The following is a 24106-nucleotide window of genomic DNA, read 5'->3' on the forward strand; positions in this document are numbered from 1 at the left end:
CATCCAGACTATAATTCTTTCCATTTCTTCCCCCACTGCAAATGCATTTGGTGTGCACTGTAAGTGTTCCTGTAATTACCTGACTCAACTTTTACAACCAAGTTCTCAGTGTAAGTTGAGTATAGACCAGCTGTCCCTGCTCAGCAAGAACCATTTGCAGTTCAAACAAGTTCTCTATGTGCCTTAACACCACTGAACACTTATCTTTAAAAACTAGACTTCATAGGAAAATCTTGATCAGAAGGCAACAGCTACAGCTGATTGAAATTCATGTGGGAAAGACACATACCACTCCATCTGCAATCTTCCAGTCTGCACAACTTTCGTATTTTTGCAGTTGCTTTTCAAATAGTTGTGCTATGGCTCGATGGACAAGTTCATACTGCTCCTACAATAGATTACCAGATAAAAATTAGTGCACAAGATCTTAACAAAGAGTAATGATATATTATCACATTCATTTTAAAACAAACTATACCTTTGTCTGCACTGCAGAATGCCTTTGTGTCCTCATTTCCTGTATTAAATTAAATACATTGAATTCTTCAGGTATTTTCTGAAATACAGAAGCAAGTCAATTAGGTTAACATAACTGTTTGTCAAAAAAACAATACAAAAGTTGTTAGACATCCAAAAATAAGTCTAACTTTTGCAGTTAAAGCCAATCTATTTTCTCCACACTGCAGCTATTAAATTTTTTTTTAAAGCAACTCCAAATTGACATTTGATTTAGACCAGAGGAGAGCATTTCAAGTACTTTCAAAATGAGACATTCAAAGTCATTAATATGATGCTTCATAATCTAAAAATCCCAGAATGCACTTATCCCATCATATTTGAAATATCAGGCTTTAGGAGCTGCAAGATTAATCAGAGATACTAAGAAAGTTGAATTCAAAAAATCACTTTATATTGAAATATATTTTTTAAAAACTGGAATTTTATAGTGACCTTTTTAGATAAAAACTCACTTCAAAAGAAAAGTTCATACTAAAACATGAATGCAGTGAAACTAAACATCCAACCTGTCAAGAGAGTTCCAGAATATCTTAAACATTTCACTATTTTAAAACACTTGGAAGCTCAATCAATCACAGTTATGCAATTACAGAATGCCACTAAACTTTTAAGATTCCTTACCCCAGCTTTAAGCAAATTCCATGTATAATCTATGGCACAGATGGCTCCCGTTCTTCCACACCCTGCACTATGAACATAAACAGTTATGTGTTAGAAACTATTTTAGTTTCTTAAAAACACACTATAAGCTTCATATTTCCAAAGTCCATATTAAAAAAAAAAATTAACCAAATCCCTCAACTATCATTTTGAGCTCATTCAACCTGACACTATGGTGTGTCTTAAAAACAAACAAACAAAAAAATCAGCAGTGCAAAATGCAAAATGGAGCAATGAAGTTTTTAATGCAAGTTTTTCATAGCCATTTGGAATGGCAGTCACGAAAGATGCTTCAGTGCTGACGATTTTATTGCTCTCTCTTTCATCACACTATTCCTTTTGTAAACAGTAGGGATCTTGCCCAAGTTTAATGACAGACATGTTAAATGGCAAAACAGAATATATTTAAAGACTTCTTGCATTTTTCTGATTTAGTATGACATCTTTATTTTCTGCTGTTTAGCTAAAAAACATAAATATCAAAGTTATAAAAATGGCAATTAACTATCATGTTTATTTTTCCTAATAGTATGAATTCTCCTATTTTACACATGGAGTTATAATTCACAAATATCTATTACATTATAATTACGCTGTTGTAAAGAGCCAACATTTCTAACTATATTGACATTCAAGAGAAACAGATTTCAGTGCTAAGTAAGTTTTTTATGGGTTTAGATGTTAATTACTTAAGAGTGACAAGTTAAAAAAGAATGCAGCTAAAGTCAGTACATTTCTATGCACTCCAGGAGAATAACTAAGCTCTAAAGAGTTTATAAGCCCCAACAACTGACATTTCCTGGCTTACAAATCTGAATTCATTTTTTTCTTGACATAATACATGAACTTTTGTTGCTTTAAAAAGCATCAAGCATCATAGGCAAGAATTTTCCAGATAAATTATGAGAAACTGTGAATTCACCAGAATATCTTCACAGCAGTTCAGTTTCAAGTCCTTCTGTCAGCCAAGTTTCAGGTCAAGGATGAAACTCTTGCTCAAAAGCAAAGACTTTCCAATTGAAAACTACAGTCTGCCCATTAAAGATCTTTTTTGTCATATTAGAAGACAGAGTTCTTAGTGATGCACCTGCTCTGTAGTCTCTCCTATTGAGAATGGAGCCTTCACTTCCATATCTGATTTGCAATCATCTTCAAAGTCTGTTTTGTCCTCATGAGGATTTACATGTCTTAAGAACCACAAAAACCCTTTCAAAGGCTCATTCTTTTCTGATTGATATTCTGTCTTAAACTGAAATAGAAGCAAAATCTCACTGTGGCATCGGTTTTGAGAAAACGAAGGCTGTATGATTTTGAATTAAGTTTTGACTCAAGGAATTTTTTTACTCTGAATTAAACAAATAAATTCTGATTTAGAACCAAACTAATGCGTGCCATGCCAAAAGTCTAGACTTCAAAAAACAAAAGATGTCTATAAATTTAAAAAATAACTATATTTGATACCTGCAGTGTATGCAAATGGGCACATCTTCATGTTCCTGGTATTCTCTCATCAAGCTGATCATGTCGAGAATAGAATCAAAAGACGAAGGGACATCATGGTCGGGCCAGTTAACGTAATGAAACTGATAGACACTACGAGTCTCCTGAGGGAGAGGCAGGGAGAAAGGCATTAATGACAACACACATTTGAGTGGGTACGAAAGAAGGAGTTCTGTGAGCCTTCACTTTTTGCATGATTAAGTGTGGACAAGCAAAGTCACTTACTGTATTAAAAATAGTTACAGCTTATACCACTTTGAAAAACCAAAAGAGGAATTCTGAAGTAGGGCTGCTAATGCATAAGAAAATGCACCATGGGACAGTTCAGAAAAGCCCCTCACTATTATATGGGTTAAAGAACCCACAACACTGCACCCTGTTAAAAGATTCTATGTCCTTGCAGTCAAGCTTGGAAAGGGAGAAAGAAAGGAAAGACCACATGAAAATTTCTTTTGTTAATTGTACTTTAGTAACTTAGATTGGGAAAGAAATGGTGGGGGAGAACGAGGTGTTTTGTCACATTACAAAATACAGTGTGTGCGCATGTGCTCACACTCAGAGGGAAATTAAGAAAATTAGAGGAATAATTAGGACAGTATCTAAGTATGGATCACCCTTGCAACAACAATAGGTACTTCTAGTAACATGAGCTACAATAGTACTAAAAATAGGGTAGGAAGCAGGCTTTAGAACAGCCTAGTTACTCAGCTACCTTGAATCCCTGAAAATCCTCTTCCTCATCATTATCCAAAGCATCCACAGCTACCAGTAGAACAGTAGCCAGTCTACTGCACCTTTCCATGCTGTTGTCACATCTCTGGACTCCAATACACCCTTCAAAGCAATGTACTGGAGGGCATGAATTTTCTGATCAGTGTTACAGGCTACAAGTTTCAAGACCTAAGCTACCTTCTGTTTAGTTAGCTGAGAAGCAACATAGCAGCCTCTGGAGCATGGAAAGTTATCTATTTTTGATGCTTGACTTTTCCCAGACCTGTGGAAATGCCATAGGTAGTAAAAACAAGAGACAGTGCAGCCTCAGAAAACCCAAATTTTAAAATCTAGATGATTATGTAAAACCAAGGTCATCAGAAAAAAGGAAGAGTTACAGCTGCCTATTAAGGTCCATCAAGAAATTTCACTTAATTACTTTTAAAAAGACCAGTGATTTTTCACGTTAGCAGAACTATCAGGAAAAACAAACCTGAATTTGTTTTTTCTATGAAAATTGAAAATTAAAAAGAATCTTCATAGTCCTTTTCTTACAGCCACTTTTAAGCTAAAACACCAAAGTTCTTTCTTGAATATAATCCAGTTTCAGTCAAACTGATTTCCTCTTCACAATAAATCAAAGTATAAGGCAAATTCCAAGAAGCACACAGACTTCACCCAAAAAGAAGCTAACTAGAAGAATCAGGATTTTTTTGACTCAGTTTGTCATCATATTTTCAATTGGATTAAAGAGTGAAATTCTCCTAGGGTGGTAGAAACTTTTTAGTTGTTACCATATGCTATTAAAGACCATAACACACCTTGGGGTAAACAAGAACATAGATAAAGGACAAAGAGTTTCACTACTCTTCCCTTATATACTAAGTTTATAACATTACTTCGAAACTTTATGATTTATACACATACAGAGTCAGCATCTAAAGAAGTGAAGATATTTTTATGAGTTTCCACCATTGTATCATTTTAGAGACCTTTGAGCAATCACTGAGGGTCAGATCAGAAGTGATCATGTACTTACATTTTGAAATTCAAGTAATAATGTTCTAATGAAGTAATCTGTTCTTGCTTGCTCAGCTTCCTAAACACAAGAAAACAGTAATGAATTGGAGGTGGGGGAGAATCAATATGCACCATAGAGGATATAACTAAAAACTCAAACTTTAAACTCAGATGCCCTTTTTCAATTTACTGGTTTTGTATCTGTGATTTTTTCAAGAGGGCCAATAAAAACATTAACACACCAGCAACCAAGCTTGCCACATAACATGTGTGAAAGATGGGTTCTTTTACTTAAAAATGTGAGTTTTGAAATGAATGTCTAGTCTGCTCCAGAAACCATCAATAAGTCTTGTAAGAATATTTCTAAGTATCCCTTTTATTTCTCTATACTTTTAATTTACAGACTGCCTTCCACAGCCATTTCTCTGTAACACTTTTGCTGTGTAAACTTGAGCTTCTTATCACTCCATCCTCTGATATCTCCTTTAATGTTTTTCCCTTTCTGTTATTTTCAGTTAAGGGTGCCTCTGAATGAATCATTAATTATCTTGGTTGTGGGCTAAAAAGCCTGGTTTCTAGGCTCTCAGAATTTTCAAATCTGCCTTTGGAATACCAAGGAAAGTTTATACTCCAGACATCAAACAATATTATGGTACTTAAAATATCAGTAACATCAGAAGTTTAAGATGCCTTTAAAAGCTTAGCATTACAGCTTCCCACAGAGAATTTAGGAGACTGTATATGTGTTTCTGTCTTCTATTGGGAATTTACCATTTCCCACGAACAATTGCAACACCTTGCAGGTTTAAAGAAGATGGTTCATAGCAACACAGCCCACAGTCCCACACTTGGGGACCTACAGGTAATACATTCTCAGCTGTGGCCAAGAAATCAGTTACACCATACACACAAACCCTTTTCTCCAATACCACTAGGTACAGGGGGAAAAAACCAGCCAGTGTAAAAAGTTCTCAGTAAGATCATTTACACTAAGGAGAGCCATGCTCATCACTTCAGTGCCATGTTTCATTCACGCCCTAACAGTAACTAATAGCACGCAGCAGAAATGGATTAAACTACCCTGTGGCAAGATTAAAAATAAAGATACAGGGAAGTGTTTTCTTCCCACAGCATGATGCCAGTGTGAGAAAGAGCAAGTGACAAAAAGCAAAACTCAAACAAAAAAATTATCAAATTAATCATGCACTGTACGATTTCTAAAAATATGGACAATCCAGGGACACTCAACTAAGGAAGTCTGTTTGTCCATTGCTAGAAGCTGACAAGTACAAGCACAAGAACCATCTTATACATGGTTTCTCTGTTCTCTTCCCTTGGTTCATTAGGCTGTCATTGAACATAAGAGATGGGCTGGAAGGCCCTTGGTTTCACCTAGAATGTGATCACAGTCCTAAGAGCTAGGCCAGAAACAGGCCAGAAACATGTTTAAAGCAGGAAGGAATAAAGATACATAAACAGGTATGGACAAAGGTAAATTGGATACTATCCCACACCTAAGGAATGCTGAACATTTTGATTTTGGTGGCAATGGTCCCACATGCCATATTCTCACCCATACCCTGAGAACCTCACAACTAATGCAGTCAGTTTCTGCTATTTTTCCTTTTGTAAACAGCAATTGCATCATGACTTCTCTTACTATTCAGCTTTCTGGAATCATAGATTACTTGACAGTTATCCCTTTGGAATCCTTAAGGAAAAGACTGAGACCTTGTGGTGACCCACTATTTATTTTTGTTTTGATTTTAAAACCAACAGTAGAAGACATTTTCATTTCTCGTGCACCTTCAGAACACACAAGTCATAACAGACAAAACAACTCCATGAGTATTTGATTTCTTGAGTACAGCACAGACATTCAAGACTACATCATGTAAAGCTGAAGAAGTAATAACTACAAAGATCTAAGACCAAGGCACACAGGTTCCCTACTTTAAAAAAAAAGAAATGAAAACAATTGTGGAGGGTTCAAAAGAACCACACAGCTTAGATGTGCACATTCCTTTGAGAATCCTTGTGTAAAATTTAATACTGAACGATCAAAAAAGCACTTCTTTTATAATACAAACCATTTGTTGAACATTTATTTTAAGGTACAAAAGCACTAAATCCTTACAAAATTAATTTATAAAGGTTAATACTTACACAAGAAACACGAAATGGTCCAAAAGTTACAGCTGCTTCTCCATACAGAGGCCAGTAACGCTCACATTTTTTCTGTTAAAGCAAAGAATTCTGATTTAATTCATGCATAGCACTGAAGGAGGATGATTAACAGAGGCAGAGCAGACAAAATGATAACCCTGAATGCCTTATTCTGGACTCCTTTTAAGACAGTAAAATAACGTTTCCTTTGGATAACAAAAGGAAAACAAAACCAAGACCCCGGATGACCAGTAAATTCAGCCAAAAGACACTATGTAAATTAGGACGTGAACTTCACGTCTGCCTACACACATGCACGAGCTTGCATCAAACACAGGGGAGCAATCAAGGCTTAGTTTTTTTCTGAAAGCTGGGAATTCACAATTCTGGATCACTTTTTTTTTCTCCTTCTAAGGTCATAAGAATAAAGCAGAGAGATTTTAAAAAGAATTGTTTTTACAGCTGCATCAATTGACAGGAAATTCTGAAGGAGTTGGGATTCTGATAGTTGGCCCACATCCCCCAAAGAGCATGATATGTTTTTTCCATAGTGACATGACCAGAAACAAACCATTGATACAGTTCTGTTCTGTGTACAAACACATATTCCACTGAGATGACACCTAAATAATACTGTAACACCACAAATGGAGCAAAGAAATGCAGACTCATTAACTGTTTCCTATGGATGGAAATGTAAGGGTAGGCATTCTCATTCCATCTAACATATTATTGTCATTATTACAGTTAAGGATTTGGCATATGGAGCTTCAGCAGTATTGCCCCCCACGAGCAGAGCTCATTCTGTTTTGGAGTTAGGATACATACCCTTCCCATTTCAAACTCTCGACAGGCCATTACAATTATCTGAAAAGAAAAAAAAGATGTTCCAAGTTAGCTGGTTTTACATCAAGTAACTTCAACCAACACTTCACTACTTGCTTCTATCAGGAAGATACTGAAACTCCTTAATTTGCTACTACAGAAGAGACTAATTAATACTAATTTCCTACTTGCATATGCATGCTCCTTCTAAAAAAGTAACAAAGTTTCATCCTTCACAAAATCTACACCACTAATACAACATATTAAGGATGTTTAATTCAAATTCACTGTAATCTTGTACAAATACCTTATTTATTCAGTCTGAATGTAAACTCTAATCATAAAAATATAGAACCATTTGCCAACTGGAAGAAACACAGCTATATTCACTTAAAGTGACACAAATGGCATAAAATAGGAGCAAAACCCAAAAAACCCATCCAAAAAATGACCAAGAATCAAAATTCTTATGTGAAGCTATTTTTGATAGATTACTGTGAATAGCACAATAAAAATGCACCAACAGGTAAGCCATTCATTACAGTAAGCCATGATTTAAGTGCTTGATAAAACAAAATTATTTTCAGAAATAATTTGTTGAACATATCCAATTGTAACAGTATTTAATAGTTAATTCCTGACAATAGCTGTTTAAATAGTTGTAGAATACAGAACCAGTAGTATTCAAAACTAGCATAAATAGAAAGATAAGGGTTTTTTTGCTTCACATGCTGCTTCTGTTTATGATTTTGCCAGTCCATATAAAATCAGAGTTGTAATGTCTCCCATGGGACAGATGCAACCAAGGAAGAACCTATTCATAAATATAAAGGATTTAACATTCATTCAATAAAATTATTACTTTGATTTTACATTGTTAAATTGAATAAGTAATAATAATTACATATAGAATGTTATTTAAAATATAAAAACCAAGATTTGGGAAGTAAATGAGCTAAATCACTGTCAATATTTTATGGTAATGAAAGCCAACTCAGGCAAAAAATAGACAACTGCTATGCTCTGAAACAAGGTAACACCCAGTTTTTCAGTAGGTACTCACAGCAACGTTGTACTCCCATATCATCCTCCAGAAGTCTATGACTGTATTGGCTAAGGGTCCCTGGGTAGCAACATATGCTTTTGGCCCATGTACTCCCTGGGATTACACAAAGGAACCATTAATGTTTATAAAGAAAGTTTCTCTGCACTGAATGAAAGAGGCTTTAGGTTATAACCATGTAAAATAAGAATATCCTTTTTTTTAAATATATACAACAGGAAGGGTGAATATCAAACGTGAGTCCCAATTACATTAGTGGGAATTTTGCTGGTGATCTCAAGGGGGCCCAAGATTACAACAGCTACAGCACTGCCAGAGTCTGTCACAGAAAACAAGTTTCTGTACATTCTGTTCAGATTCTGAAGATTCCCTATAAGTCCTCATTTTCTTTCTTCACATATTCAGTAATGAAAATTTGAAAATCTTTCTGCTAAAAAGCACCCTCTTGAACAAATTTAACTTCTTACTAATACATTTAAATAATACAAAGTTTTGAAATTTGTTTTATATAAATCTTGAAGAAATTAATATTCAGCTTTTCAAGCTAAACATTCAACCAGGGAAAATTACAGGAACACCTGTTTCTGAATAATAAATAGTTTGTAAAAACATTAGAATAAAGTACAAAGACAGCTCAAGACATTACTACTTTGAAACAAAACTGGCTTTTAGTCAAATTCTGGCTTCTCTTTTAGAATGTTACACATAATTCCACTGCCACACTTCTGCCATGAACACCTCATTTACAGTCCCTAAAACCAGCCTTTCTTAACATGGGGTATTTTTAACACTAATAACTGCATCTGAACATAACTGCATCTGAATTTTCCTATGGTATAAATTTCCAATTTGCTTGCCTGCCACTTCAAAATGAAGTATTTTATATTTTCACTTAAGAGTAATACCAAAGCTTTAAAAATTGTGATAGAAATGGCAGCATGTCTGCAAAATTATTCAAGTCATAATAAAAGAATATGTCAGACTATAATATTAAAACTGCACTGACACAAAATAAAAGCTAGAAAACAATTCAAGAACTGTTAAATTAGTAAGACATACCTTAATAAAGTTTGCATTGATGTAATCTGAATCCTGTGGGGGCGTTTTTAAGGTCAGTTTAACTCGGCTATGATCAACTAAAAGGAAAACAACATTTTTATTAAACCAGAATTACAACACAGGTAAATCAGTATGCAACAGTAAATATAATATATATAGTACATTAAAGAACATTTCCCAAAGGTAAATCACACAAGCAAATCAGTTCATTTAATTTATGAATAAACCAATTCTGGTAGAGATAAGTAGAGTAGCTTCTACTCTTACTTCCATCTCCTGGAATTCCAAGAATGCATCATGACAAAAAGTAAAAAATCAATTAATCAGAAGCCATGAAAATAGTAGTTAATTGTTACACAACATTAACACAGATCATGATGGTTCCAAATTGAAGGAACACTTATGGAGAGCAGAAAGAATAAAATGCCAGTGCAGAGTTAATGAAGCTGGCAGGTCTTAAAGTCTCTTTGTCAGGTATTACAACATGAAACTTGACTGGGGTTTATTGCTCAGGCACAGAATGACCTCTATCCCCCAAGCACTGGGCTGGGCACTTTGCTGGGGCACTTCTGAACTAGAAGGCAGCAGATTCCTTCATTTAAGGGGTTTGACATGTCAAGTTTCTGCCTCAAGCATCACTGACTGTCTCAGAGAAAGCTACTTCTAAAAACAGCAGCTCTTTGGAGGCCAAAATCCTCAGCAGTCTTAAAAATAGCCTTATTACTTGTTGACAGAATAAGCTAAACATTTTGGTGTTCTTTTTGGCATTGAAAAGAACCCCCTGCATCTTTAATACTTGATTGTTAATAAAAAGGGGTAGGTGGTTGGCAGGTTTGCCAGTCCTTTCAGCTCTTGTTGACAACAACACTTCCTAGCTATGACACAAAAATCATTCACACTGTCTCTACAATAGAGGCTCCTTTAGTTGGAAATCCAGATCAGAAAAAATTATCTTCCAATGGGGGAACAGAAGTATCTGCAGAAACAGCATCTGCTCAAGCAATTTATGCTACTTTCTGCTCCCAGGGTCAATTCCTCAACCACAGAACAGCTGCTAAGCTGCAGATTAGACCTAAATTCAAGAACAAAAAAGAAATACATTTTGAAAGAGCAAATATGGTTAAGTTGGGAGTTTTGTTTTGTCAAAACACCTCTGAGAATAAAACAAGGAACCATGCCCACAAGAACTACACGCTAAGAGTAACTTCTGTACAAAAAGGTCTTTCAAAAAGCTTGCAAGATGGCGAAATTTTTCTGCCAGAGTTCTCATAACATGCAAAAAATATATGTTACAATGAAAGGCTTCCTAAAAAAAGCACAAGACTTTTAGATTACAGATCCAAAGACAACACACTCACATAAAGGCCTAGAGAAATCCTTAAAACCCATTAACTGTATTACATTCTGATACATAGAAGGTTAAAGCAAGAACACGCTCTAAGCATGCAGTGTTGTCACAAGCTTTATACTAAAAACTGCTTTTAAGTGGCAGAACAGACTAATTAAAGTATCAGGCTAATGAGGGATCCTATTTTCCCAGCCCAATAGATCCAAAATTCTACAACCAGTTTTCAAATGTCAACATTTCAAGCCTGTCTCTACATGCCACAGCTCAGTTGCTACAGAGTTTTAGGTCTGGAATAAAATTCTCCAAGAAAAATCCATTTCAGGCTTCAGCTTCAGAAGATTAAGTGTTTGGATACTGTTATGTAACTTAAAGGTTCAGTTCACAATGACTTCTTGATTGATTCTTCAGGTGACCAGTGAACACCATGTTTCATTTATCTATCATTTAAGATGGTTTAGTAAACTGTAACAGGAACATGCATCTTTTACTCTGAAGCCAGTACTGAGTCAGAACTGATCTCTTTGGTAGCAGTTACAATTTCTGACAAACATAGCCATAACCTCTGATTAAGGTACAAATGTTCATTCTCTCCTAGATTTATGAGAGACAAGAAAAGTATCATCACTTTTCTCCTGGTTCATCTCATTTCTGTCAAGCTGGTCTCCCATCAATTTATTGCTGGAAACCTTGGATGTTTGAAGACATTCTCACTGTATGAATGAGAACTGAAAATACACCTTCAATTCCTCAATGTCAGCTTTGAGGTTCATTCATTTCCCCACTGGGAGCTGTGACCCCAAATGACTCAGGTTTTATTTTCATGCAGATCAAAGGTATGCAGATCTGCTGCTCTAGTTGCAGCCATTCACTACTGCAGTGCTACTCTCTCACCAACAGCCTGGGTGCTACCAAGATTTTGCTGTTTTGTTCATGATCTACCAAAATGCCAGGACAGAAAAAAGAGTATATCCACTGCTATTAAGATGACAATAACAACTTCCTCTCTCTTTTCACTTCATCTCTTAAACATTTCCTCCCAACCAAAAAAACAAAACACCCAAACAAACACGAAAACATCAATGATATTTAATTATTTTGCTGCAGTTCAGCTCGGTGACACACTACTCTTCAAGATGTGATCTATGTTATATGTACATCCTCCAGTGAAATCTAAACACAAGATTATTTCCTTCTCAGTGCAGCAGCACGCACCATGCCCACCCTGCTAAACAATCTTCGGCCTTGGCTTTAGGCTAAAGTTTACTGCTCGAATTGTTGCTCCAAGCACTAATAAACAGTAAAAATTTCAGCACTAGAAAAACACAGATCACAGGTATACAACAACCTTAAACACAATAATTCACTGGACTTAATTATTGGAACACATTTTGAAAGTGAAAGCCAATGATGCTTAAGACCATTTTCAACTGAAAACTAGTTGTAAACCTCCTAACAATTCAGAGAAAGCTGAGCTGAGCAAAATATACCTGCTGCTGACCCGGGAAGCCCACAAGCCTTTTAATCTCATTGTCAGCTGTTCATATCAAAGGGCACAGTAAGAGCTTCTGAAATGCACGGCTCACAAAGTGAGCTTGTAACAGACAACCTTGTCATTTCAGATCACTGATCTGTTATATCCACACATCGGTGGGTTTAAAATTTAAATTCTGTTCTGACTCCTGGTTTCTATGTCCACACATTTAACAGAATTTTATTTAAGCTCTACCAAAATAGAAACCAAAGTTAATCCAACACTGAAAGTTCTCCAACACCATTTGCAGGATACAAACAGGTAAAAGAAGATCTATTTTACTTCAGACTAGTTGCCTTAAGGCTCTGTAAAATTTCATCTGGAGTTTATGCTGACATTTATTTTCTACCATGTATAACATGCTCCTAAGGAAAAAAATACATTTAAGCACCTTGCAAAGTTCTCCCCTATTCTGAGCTAAAATGAAAGTGTTGGCTTGATACGGCTTCAGAACCAGCACACCTTCATCTTCAGGTGATACCTCTCTCCCAATATATAAGAATGTATCATTCACTTTGTCTTCCAAGTTAAAAAAAAAAATTAAGAAGGTTATCTTTCAGTAAATTATCTCCAATTTTGCCTTTCAGTAGTAACTAAATAGTAAAATTCAAAATACATGAAGAACAACAAGCACTTTCCTTTGTCTTCTATTAACATGTAAATCAGACTTACATGGCAATATATCCTTGTATCTATTCTTTTTAACATTTTCTTCTTTTTCTCCAGTGGCTGTTGGGTAGATCTTCTCTGTTCTGTATTTTGTTGATAATCTTCTTAACCTCTGAAATAAAAGATTCATGTTATATTTCAAAGTCTCAACAAGCAACACAAGGTATTAGTTTCACTGATGAAGAAGGTCACTCAGAAAAAAAACCCTCTTCTCTTTTTCATTATTCACTGCGATGAAGTTCAAAAATCTCATCATCCAGTACTTTTAGCACATCAGCAGTTTACAACCAAGCAGAAACCAGCTCTATACATCATGAGACATGGATCTTTGAAACGCCACTATACCTGTCTCTCAGGTACAAGCTACTTGCAATTAAGATGAGTCACAGGAGGTCTGCTGTACTCACAACAGTAAGTAATTTTTTTCTCCCCCCATCCGTTTCAAATCCTAGAAATCTGAGTCTAAACCTCTGACAATAAAGACCAGCCCCTGCCTTTCAGCAACCTGGGAAATAACAAAAGCAATACAGCTTTTATCACCCCAAACACATCAGGCCTTTGCAATCTTAAAACTGAGGAGGAAGAGAAGAGTTCTCTTTGGAAAACAAAAAATACAACAATAGTCAGCAGTGTGTGTTATTTTAAACTGTGCAGACATCCAGATTGAGAAAGGAACACCAAAGAACTCCGAAACTTAACTCTGGTGGCTGCAAAAGCTTCTATTGACACCGACATGGTGGTGGTGTATAAGAATATCAAGAGGAAGACTGAACAGAGTTTTGAACAAGTTTAGCATCTCCAGAGAATGGTGTTCTGCACAAGCAGAAAAACAGAGGTTGTTCATGATTCCCTCCCTCTATATTCAATGCACCAGTATCATCTTGAAGACTCACAACATCCATGACTTGTGTTCTTTTGGGGAAGGGGGAGAATGGGGGAGGGTTTTTTGCTAGTTAAAAATGTAAATCTTGGTTGTCACTGACTATGCAACAACTTACAGGTAGAAGGGCGTTTTAAATAAGATCCTCTGCTTGGAAAGGCAGTTTTGTTCTTGAATTCTTCTAAAATTATTAATACACTTGGGACACTCACTGCACACTTCAATTAAAAAAAACCAATTTGGCAACTCAAGTCCCCCAATAATTCATCAAGCAAAAGAGAAAAAGAAAAAAACAACATAAAATCTAGCATTTCCCTTACACATAGAGAAATGTTTTCATGAACTTTACCTGGATATGGTAAAAAAAAAAATCAAATTATCTATGCAAATGTGGATAAAACTTGGCACCAATTTAGTTGAAAAATACATGTCTAATAAACTAGTAAAGTGGTATTTACAGAGCAGAGACAAATGGCAAGGTAAAATAAAAATAAAACAAACAAACAAAAAAACCCACCGCAAAACAACAAAAAAACCCCCACCCAAAAGCAAATCAAGTAGTACCAATTTTCAACTCTTTTCTACGAGGACTTAATCATAGATTATATCACTGAACACTAAAATGAGTAACAGAACTAGCCTTAAAAAACTTGTAATATTAGTCAATGAAGTAAAACCAGTAAATATCTGGAGACAGGGCAGTAGGTCTCTGACCACACAGTGACTAAAGTGCTAAATATATTATCTGAAAACGTTGCTACAGTGAGGAACAGGAAGATGAAATTCTTAACAAGGCACGTAAACAGTTACTGGAAGGTTCCATGCAGACTACACTCATCTTTGCAACGCTAAAACCAAGTTCACAGCATAACCTGTCAACACAGCAGGCAGAGAAACCTGTTTGTCACAGGGGACACACTAAGAGTACCACTGCACACAGAAGACACTGTCCAATGCAACGCTGACCTTTCCTGTGTCAAAATAAAAAATACCACTTGTGCTTAGACTGAACACAAGCAGGAGTCTAGAAATAGTGAAATTAATACACATAATTTAGCTCTATCAGCTATGAACTGTATGGCTGAGATAGGCTATAAGCCTCCAGTTAAGGAGAGGAAAAATGCAAAGAGCACCAATGATACTTTCCATGCACAGTCACTGATATGATTTTGTGTATTGTTCCACATCTCAATGTTGTTGTGAGTTTTAGAGGGTTGTTTTTTCTCCATCTTACTTATTTTAATGGAACAAATGTCATGACTCTGCTTTAAAAAAAGTAAGAAAAGTTTAAAGAAAAACTACCTCTACAAACCACGAGTAGAAGCAAAAGTTATTTTGCATGAGAAAGAACAAACTTGAGGAAGTCAGGCATCAAAAAGCACGAGTAAGATGATCCTTTTTGCTTTAGCCCATTTTAAAGGCATGCAAGAAAAACTACAATTTGAACCTCCTGTAAGCCAAAAAGGCTTGAGTGACTTTCATTTTCTAGAAGGAGATGTTATAAGAGTTCAGCACAGCCTTCTCCCCTGCATGATCTACCCTCCCCTACTCTACAACCTGCTAAACAGACCACAAAGGAGGATTAGAATAGTACAGCTCCAAGGCAAAGCCTGGAAATGAAATACAGGTTGATTTTAACACACATCTGTTCCTAAAATACTTCAGGATCCATGTTCTTAATGCATGTTTGCCAGTTGCTCTGTGACATGGGTAATAGAAGATATGTAAATACAGTCCTGAGAGCAATAAAAAGAGTAAGGAGCACTCTTTATGATTTATAGTAGGACCCCCTACAAAGAATAATATCTATTTTGTGCTTTGGAAGAAGAAGAATTGACTAAGGAGTAAAGAAAGAAGTTTTAAAATTGAACTTTGAACAAACTACCACAGGAATGGAAAAGTGCCAGACTCAGCAGAGGATTCCGCCCTACACACAATAGAAAATTCCTGTAGAAAGCTACTGCAGTGTGCTCACAGCCTGCTGCGGGATGCACAAGATCCAGTGCTTCCTAGGTTACAGCCCAGAGTGACCAGAAGGAGGAGAATGTACTCAATAGCAGAAGGAGGGTAATGACAGGGCAGAAGGGGAAAGAATTTTGTTCAGACTGCGGTAAGCTGATGGTAAGATCCGTCACAGTCCAGTTTCATGCTAATTTTTAATAAACAACTGTCTACAGTACAAAGCAGCACTCATTTGGGTGAAGTCAGTAAAGTGCCAAAATGCTTCCCAGAAGATACTCAGGCACCAATAGCAGGGACATCAGAGGTCCCGCCTGGTGCCTCTGCAGATAACACTGGGCGCTTCCGTGACACTCGCCTATTCACTGGAATTGCTGTTCTGGTGCCACAAAAAACTTCACTGGAATATTCCTCAAGGAACAAAATGGTCAAAAAGTTAAGTATGATGAACCACAGACACGCACTTCAAGAACTACATTCACAAGGCCTTTAGTTCCACTCTCATTAGAAAAGCTCGATTTTAATTCTGCTTATTCATTGCGTGACAGAAGTGGTTTGTGGGGTGGTGACAAACACTCACCACATGTGACAGTGGCGAGATGAGTCTTTGAAACAACTTAAGTTTCAGAAGCATCCTTCCAACTTCCACAGTGGTTTTATAGTCTCTACTACAAATCTACATTAGTATTTAAAAAAAAAAAAAAACAAACCAGCTTTTCAAACCCAACTTGTGGAATCCTACCATATTAATAATAACTTTGTCCAATCAGTTCAGGAAATACAGATCTCTGACTTTCATTGTCAATTTATTTATCTATTTAACACTTCAGAAAGCCTGTAAAGGCACATTGCCTAATACCATAGAAGTGTTGTAGGTGGATTAAAGAAAGCATTTATATAGCCTAATGAGATTTGAAGAACTCACTTCAAAAGCATAAACCTTATTTAAGATACTAAAGTTCTTGTGACTCCTTTCCAGGCTTCTTTTCAAGGAGAACATGACAAATTCTTCACCAGAGTTTCACTTATCTCAAGTCCTCAATCTGTCTCCTAAGCCTCATCTGACATTTCTGATTGGCAAAACATCAGATAATACAACAGTGATGTTCTTTTGAATCTCCTTTCTGAGCATGCTGAGGAGCAGTAAATACCAGAGTGTCAAATGTCACCTCCTACAATACTCCAGGACACCCACAGTTCATTTGCCATGCTCTACAGGGACACTTCCAGCAGTGGTCTCCTGAGATTGCACCAACCACACAGGAACATATTTTGTTTTGCAAAATTCGCCTAAGTGCATTAAGAAATACTCAAAGAAACAAAAAAATTAAAGAAAAGCTTCCACAAAAGTTACCTTAAAAATCAAAGCATAAAAGAAGATACTAGGACACACCTAAAAAACGCTGTATTAATGCATTCATGTCATGAAATAAGACAGCTATTTCTATCATAAGGTAGGCATTGCATTTTTCTTACTAACAGGAGAGGAATAAAAGCCACAAGAATTATGTTCAACTAGTGGTCTCATTCAAATAATTTAGATAAACAGAACTAAGGCAGAATAAATCCCCTCATACTTTTATACACTGAGAAAAATGTACCTGTATGGAACAATGTGAACCAAATTACCACAAAAATGTCCAAATTACTATCTTCTGATTATCTGTGGTCAGAAACAAAGGTTTCTGATTCTGTACCTATGAACACAGAAATGCCAGAGAAGCCCTTGGCATCAGACAGTTCAATGCAGACTTACATACAGCACTGCTCAAATGGGGCTCTGACTTCCTAAAACTGCTTTGGTTCCACAGGTATTTTAGCTTCAGGCCCCTGCAAATCCAACTGGAGATTTGCTACACCACTTTCTTATCACTGAGGGCTCTGGGAAACACCAAGAGTAGCTGATGGTAATAAACCCAGCTGGAGAATGCACTGTTCAGGAGTGCCTCTGCAGCTCTGGGCTGCAATAACGAGGAATAAATGACCACTGTGAGCTGGACTTCCTTTAGTCACTCTGCCAGAAGAGCTGTGTGGGATCCAGTTGGGCTGAATCAACCACCAACTGGGATATCACTGGTTAACTTATTCCCCTGCTAAGTAGCACAAATAATGGAGAGCTTAGTATGATTTCAGGTATCACACTTTGTAGTTTATGTTTGTACATTAAATGCTCTGCATTTGTTGTTGCAAATAAACACAGCATCAAAACAAGAAAAACCTACATGCAAGAAAGTGTCCAAAGAGTCTAAGTTGACAACTAAAATAGTTATCATACTTATTACATACATATGATACTACAGATAAAACTCCTTTTGAGAGTATGCCTCACCACTCTGTCTTAGGAGTATTTGAAAACCAGCATCCACTTGTGACCCATGTCAATATTTCCCCATTGATTCCTGTCAGCTTTCAAACAGCAACTCTTTGTAACAATTCCTAGCCCTCATGATGGCAGGAAAAAGCCTTCCCTAACACTAGTCCAGCATAAACAATAAAAGGAGAATGATCCGGTTCTGTAAAAGCTTCACTGAATCTCAACATTCACAGATGGCTTTGGCTGCAAAAAAAGCCAGGCTGGTAACCTCTACTTAACCTATTTCTCTGAAACAAAGCCCTGAAAGGAGATTTCAAGCTGAACTGATAGACAGGAGTTTCCATTGCCTCAGCATTCTCTTCTGGCAACACCTACTAACTCTTGAGCTCCAGGTGCTCCAAGGCTGAAGTCATTAATAGACAAGCCTGGTAACTACAGTTCCTCAGGAGCTCTGCCTTCCATGTTTCATAGCAAAACAACGATGGATACAAAAAACCCCACTACGTTCCAGGAAGCTCGTGTGAACCACATGAAAGAAAAATCCTTCCAAAATTAGCCAGACAACTGAGAACAGCATCATTTCAGTATTAGATGGCATACTGTATTCTATACAGGAGTTGGGCTTTGATGATCCTTGTAGGCCCTTCCACCACAGGACACTCTATGATTCTCAAGTTCTACAACATCTTAACTCTGATATTTTCTCAATAAAGAGAGGAATTCATGTTATTGCATTCATTGGAGATTCCCAGTAAAGAAGCTTCAGCCAATGAAGACAAAGCTGGTACATCCTCATGCAGATAAGGTAAAAAATGACAGTACTGCAAGCAGCCAGTTAAGGAGTATATCCTACTTTCTACAGTATCACATGAAAACTAGAAACAGGTAAAAAACCCACAACATCATCTTACTCTCAAGAATTAGGTATTGTCAGAGTAAGACCAACATTTTCCATCTTTTCAAACCTATATTTTCCTTAAGAAAAGTGTTAGAATCCAGACACATCTCCCACACCATTAATAATTAAAGATAACTTTACAAAGACATTATCAAAATGTGGGCTGATCGCTTGAAAAAGTCTCCTTTCCTCTCCCTCATTTCTAAAACTATTTTTATACACTCTGCATGTTAATCCCAATCTAACCTAGCAGTACTATCAATTACAATTGCAGTTAATTTATGTTCAGCAAAATAGTTAAACCACATACCTACTGCCAGTTATGGGCTAGTTTTACAGGGCTGGAAAAGACTAAGTCAGTTTGCAGTTTGGTGATGAGCAAGGAAATGAGCAAACAAAGCAGAACATTAAATTACTAAAGCACAGTCAAGTTTTAGTAGGTTACTAAATTATGTTCTAAGGTATTTTAGAAAGTTGTGCAGCATGCTCGTTAAGAATTGGGATTATAACTTTCCATCTCTGAACTGTCCCATTTCCTCAGCACACTCATTTTATTGCAGTGACTACTGTGAATGCAGGACAAGTGAAAACAGTGCAGGACAACGAAGCAGAAACAGTTAGTTACAAACTGTGAGTGAAGAACACAGAAGTTTAAATTAGTATGAAAGCATGCAATTAGAAAATTGACTGCTTGGGCTGAAGGCTGGGAAGCAACTTGATGCAAAACCAGGAAAGGTTAACATTAGCACACACTACAAATAACAAGCTTCTTAAGAGTGTTAAAGCAATTCCAGAACAATGGTTGATAATTCCAAACAGAAATAAGCATTAGATTTCTTGCAACAAGCTTATTTTCTGACTTCAAAATATAAACCCAAACAGCATATAGAAGCAAAGCAGTTATAGAAACAAAACTTCTCACCAGGGAACCCTTGCTTAAAACCATGATTTCCAAGTTACTGGATATTATCCTCTTATTCCTTCCATACTAGGTTTCACGCATGCTGACAGCACAAGTATATTAAAAACATCCCATTTAACCTCAATTTTCCCTTTAAGACTTTTTTTGAACATATGCAGCTCCTATTTGTCTTACTTTGCAATGTGATTAAAAGGGAAGATGGTCCTAAAGCAAATACACTACAATAAACTACAGCAAATAGTTCTTGAGAAAATTTTTACACTAGTTGATGAAAATTTCAATGGAACCAAACAACACAACTGAAAAAAATTCAGCAGCTTATTACTGAAGAAAGCAACTACTAAATGCAGTAAAAAAAAATGTTAATTTTGTAGCCTATAAAATATGCCATCTTCCTATTTAAGGGCTTCTATACCAATGTTCTCACTGATTCATTTTTCACAAGCAATTGAATTTAAAAGTCAAGATGGTGATTAAAGACTTGAGTTGTCCTTCATATAATTTTCTGCCATTTTTCAAGGCAACCAATACCATTCATTTCAGGACAAATTAATTATGATTGTTTCTTTTGTGAAAAGGAATTGTTAATATCTAAAAAAATTTAAACTCTTAAAAATTGCAAAATAATTACAAATGTCAGTCTACTGAATAAAAACCATCTTGAAATAAGGAAGAAAAAGACAGTTTTCCCCACCTCTAGACTTTTTTGTCACAACATTGTAGGTACCTGGTGTACTGGTAGTTCTTGTACAGTTTTACTGCTACCATTTCACCAGTCTTGATGATTTGTTCAAGAAACTGACGGACACATATCTATGTCACATTTAGGTTGAATCTGCACTTAGGTCAGAGTCAGAAATTTAAGGTCTTAGCATACAATGGCAATAAATAAGTTGCAAAAAAACTTGTCAAACTCAGTCCAGTTTTAATTACATGAAAACTTTCTTTGTTGCAGGAAACTACCTTACAACCACATAACAAGGGTACAAAGATGCACAATCCTTCCACCTTCAGCAGCTTCCTATAGCATAGGGTTTAAGTACACATGAGGAATAACAGGAAAGGGTATGTATTCTATCTGTTCTCCAAAATGTCATCTATGTATGTAATCAACACAAGAATTTTCAGTGTAAGCCCAAAAAAACTGTGTACCTCACCCTAGACCATGACAACCTTCCAAATCTCTAGGGCAATTCAGCAACACCACAGTAACAGCCCAGTTGGGAGTGTGCACAAACACCCTGAATCCAGAATGTCTTTCTATAAGGTATCCAAAACCAGGATCAAGTATGACACAGATGGGATTAACTTTCCACTCTGGTGCTGGAAGGGGTGTGGGGGGGTGTTTATTTCAAAACAAAAAAGTCATCATAGGTCCAGCTAAACTTCTTCCCACTCTTGACTTATCCAAGAGAGGTGACCACACTGCAGTCCACTCTACCTAGACAGTCTACCTCCAAAGTCAAATTTTGACATCTTGAATGCGATGCTGACACTCTCAGTGCAACACTTGAGTGAAGACTTTTACAGAGCATGTCCTTCACCCCAAACAGAGATGAAGTAGACACTTGTCCTACCTCCCTCCCACCAGATTTAAAGTTTCTCAGGGTAGTCAAAACCCAACAGCTCTGATGCAACAGGAACAGATACCAAAGTAACAGCATCCCCAGGACTAGCCCGTGGAAACCTAGAAGAAATTATCTAAATGCAAGTTGAGACTTTTTCCACAAAGAGGCACGAGGTTTTATTCCATGTTAATCAGGCAGCTAAAAGGAACACAAGCCATGCTTTTTCATGGCCACACAAGAGGGGCTGGATGAATCACTGTTGGTTGTAACTTTGTGGCTCTTCATCTTCAGTGCTCCTGTCTCAATTGACATAACATCCTGAAACAGTGAAAAGCACCCCGTGACAAGCATTCACAGGAAAAGCTGCATAGCAAATACATGTGAGGTCCAATTCATACAAATAAACAGCATGAGGATCTAAACAGGCATCAGCCAAGCCTCTGTCCTTGAAGAATATTTAGGGTTTTTAACCATATCAATTCTCCCTGAAATATGTCATCATCTGTTACTCCTCCCAGTCTTTACCATTCCCTTGCTTGTGACTTCACAGTATGGGGAATGAAGCATTAAGATCCATGAAGAATGTATTTTGCTTTTGTTTCTGCTCAGCACTAGAGAAAAGGGAGGGGAACCAACCCAAATTCTCCTCCTTCTTCCTTCACAAGATGCAAAACCCTTCCTCTTTTCCCACGCCTTGGAACACATTTCCTTGAGGTCAGTGTTTGTTTTCGAAGCAATTCATAAGAGGTGGAAAAAAAATGCACCGCAACTGAAACAGGAAACACTGAGCTTTCACTCCAACAGAAGTAAACTATAATTTCCTACCTGCTAGTCCCCCACTAATAAAGCTGCCATAAATAAAGGCACAGGAGAATAATCTTAGAGCCTTATTAAAACCTTATTAAAGCCTTTTAATAAATCTGCACATACACACCCTGCCCCCCCAAAAAGTCTGCTATAGCCGTCATGTCCTGCCTTCCAAAAAGGCTTTTAACAGCCCTGTCTTGCCAATTTATCGGAAACACAGATCCTGCCCTGTAACTTCCACTGAGAATGACTTTAAGCTGAAAAGCTGGAGCCTAACAACTGCTCTGGGTAAAAAGCATAGCTGTTTGTGCGGTCAAGAAATACTGCAAAGAAGATCTGGTTTGGGGTCCAAATTACCTCGCTGAAACATGTCTGGAGTGCAAAGGTGCTGTTTTCCTTTCAGCTGAATTGCTATGCAATGACATGAGTTAAGTGTCAAATATGCAATTCCAATAAAAATATGCCAATTTTATCTTTCCCCAGAAGTCTAATTTGTTTTTCAGAAGCAAGCTTGAACCTTGCACAGAAACATCTTTAGTGATTTTCAGCAGTTTAGAACCCCCACTATTACTCAGGCAAGATTAGGATACTGCTAATACAGTTGTGTTAGTTCATGACTGGCAAGCAAAACACCCACAAGGTTTTAATGACCCCTCCAAAAACCCCACTATCTAACAAATACAAAACCCAACATTTTTGACAAGTGCTGGATCAGTACTTCCATGCAGCAACACATACACAGGGAATATATAAGACTGTAAAGGGAAAGATAAAGTAGCAAATTGAAAATACATTTCTACTATCTGGAGAAAACACGATTACAACTATTTTCACCCCTTCTTTGAGACTGTGTCTGGAAGCCAAGGAATGTGCTAGTTATAAAGAGGCCATTTATGACAGAGTTCAATAGCATTTTAAGAGTCTGAAAGAAGTAGCCTCATTAAAGATACAAACTTGTACTGAGATTTCAACTGTAATAACCCTAGCTAATAACCAGCACAATATTTGTGCAGAGACAAAGGAATTTTGGGTAGTAATTGTTTACATTTGCAGTATCTGTCGATTTTTGCCTAATACATGTGTTCTCAACAGTTCAAAAGCACACACCTTTCAAGCACAATTCTAGTTTCAAAAAGAGATAGAACAGGGCATCCAATGGCAAACAAAATTCTTATAATTCTGGAAGAGAAAGCTGTAAAGTAACTATTGAAAGGAAACCAAAGCAGCAATGATTAGTACCGAAACAATAAATCTAGACAACCAGTTATTCACATGCATGACTTTAGATTATTTCCCTCCATTAAAGTTCTTGCATTAATGGTTGAACATTCAAGAGCTGGAAGTAGCACTGCTAAATGTTCAAATGCGTGAATAATACAAACTCTACTATTTAATTTGTTTCTACTGAATTATAAAAGGTCCCTAAATCTTCTCCATACATTCTATATCGTATGCAATTCTCTTCTACAAAATAACATAAGCATATACCTAGTGTTACCAATTTAGTATCACCACAAAGAGCACATATTATAGTATTAATATAGTATTAGCACTCAAGGTATTACAGTATTACCACTCAGAGAATGTTTCTTAATTTCCTCATATTTTGCTCAACAAGTCACTTCAAGAAAAGGAAAAGGTTGTGATGCTTCTCCTATAAAACCATTACAAACACATTGTTTGACAT

General features: G+C 36.6%; 1 protein-coding gene across 2 annotated transcripts in view; it reads right to left on the reverse strand.

Moving 5' to 3' along the window:
- The window catches only part of PTPN12 (protein tyrosine phosphatase non-receptor type 12), a 69065-nt gene that overhangs the window by 24282 nt on the left and 20677 nt on the right, over positions 1–24106 (reverse strand). For both annotated transcript variants that reach the window (XM_050324074.1, XM_050324073.1), the window contains exons 2-11: positions 13075–13183; positions 9524–9600; positions 8465–8560; positions 7405–7443; positions 6577–6648; positions 4430–4489; positions 2641–2783; positions 1141–1207; positions 479–556; positions 290–388 (exon numbers count right to left, since the gene is read on the reverse strand). In XM_050324074.1, the coding sequence (XP_050180031.1) occupies positions 290–388; positions 479–556; positions 1141–1207; positions 2641–2783; positions 4430–4489; positions 6577–6648; positions 7405–7443; positions 8465–8560; positions 9524–9600; positions 13075–13183 (840 nt within the window). The remainder of the gene's footprint in view (positions 1–289; positions 389–478; positions 557–1140; positions 1208–2640; positions 2784–4429; positions 4490–6576; positions 6649–7404; positions 7444–8464; positions 8561–9523; positions 9601–13074; positions 13184–24106) is intronic.

The sequence above is a fragment of the Myiozetetes cayanensis genome, unplaced genomic scaffold (genome assembly GCF_022539395.1).
Source record: "Myiozetetes cayanensis isolate MyiCay16 unplaced genomic scaffold, myiCay2020 scf3, whole genome shotgun sequence".
NCBI classification, from domain to species: Eukaryota; Metazoa; Chordata; class Aves; order Passeriformes; family Tyrannidae; genus Myiozetetes; species Myiozetetes cayanensis.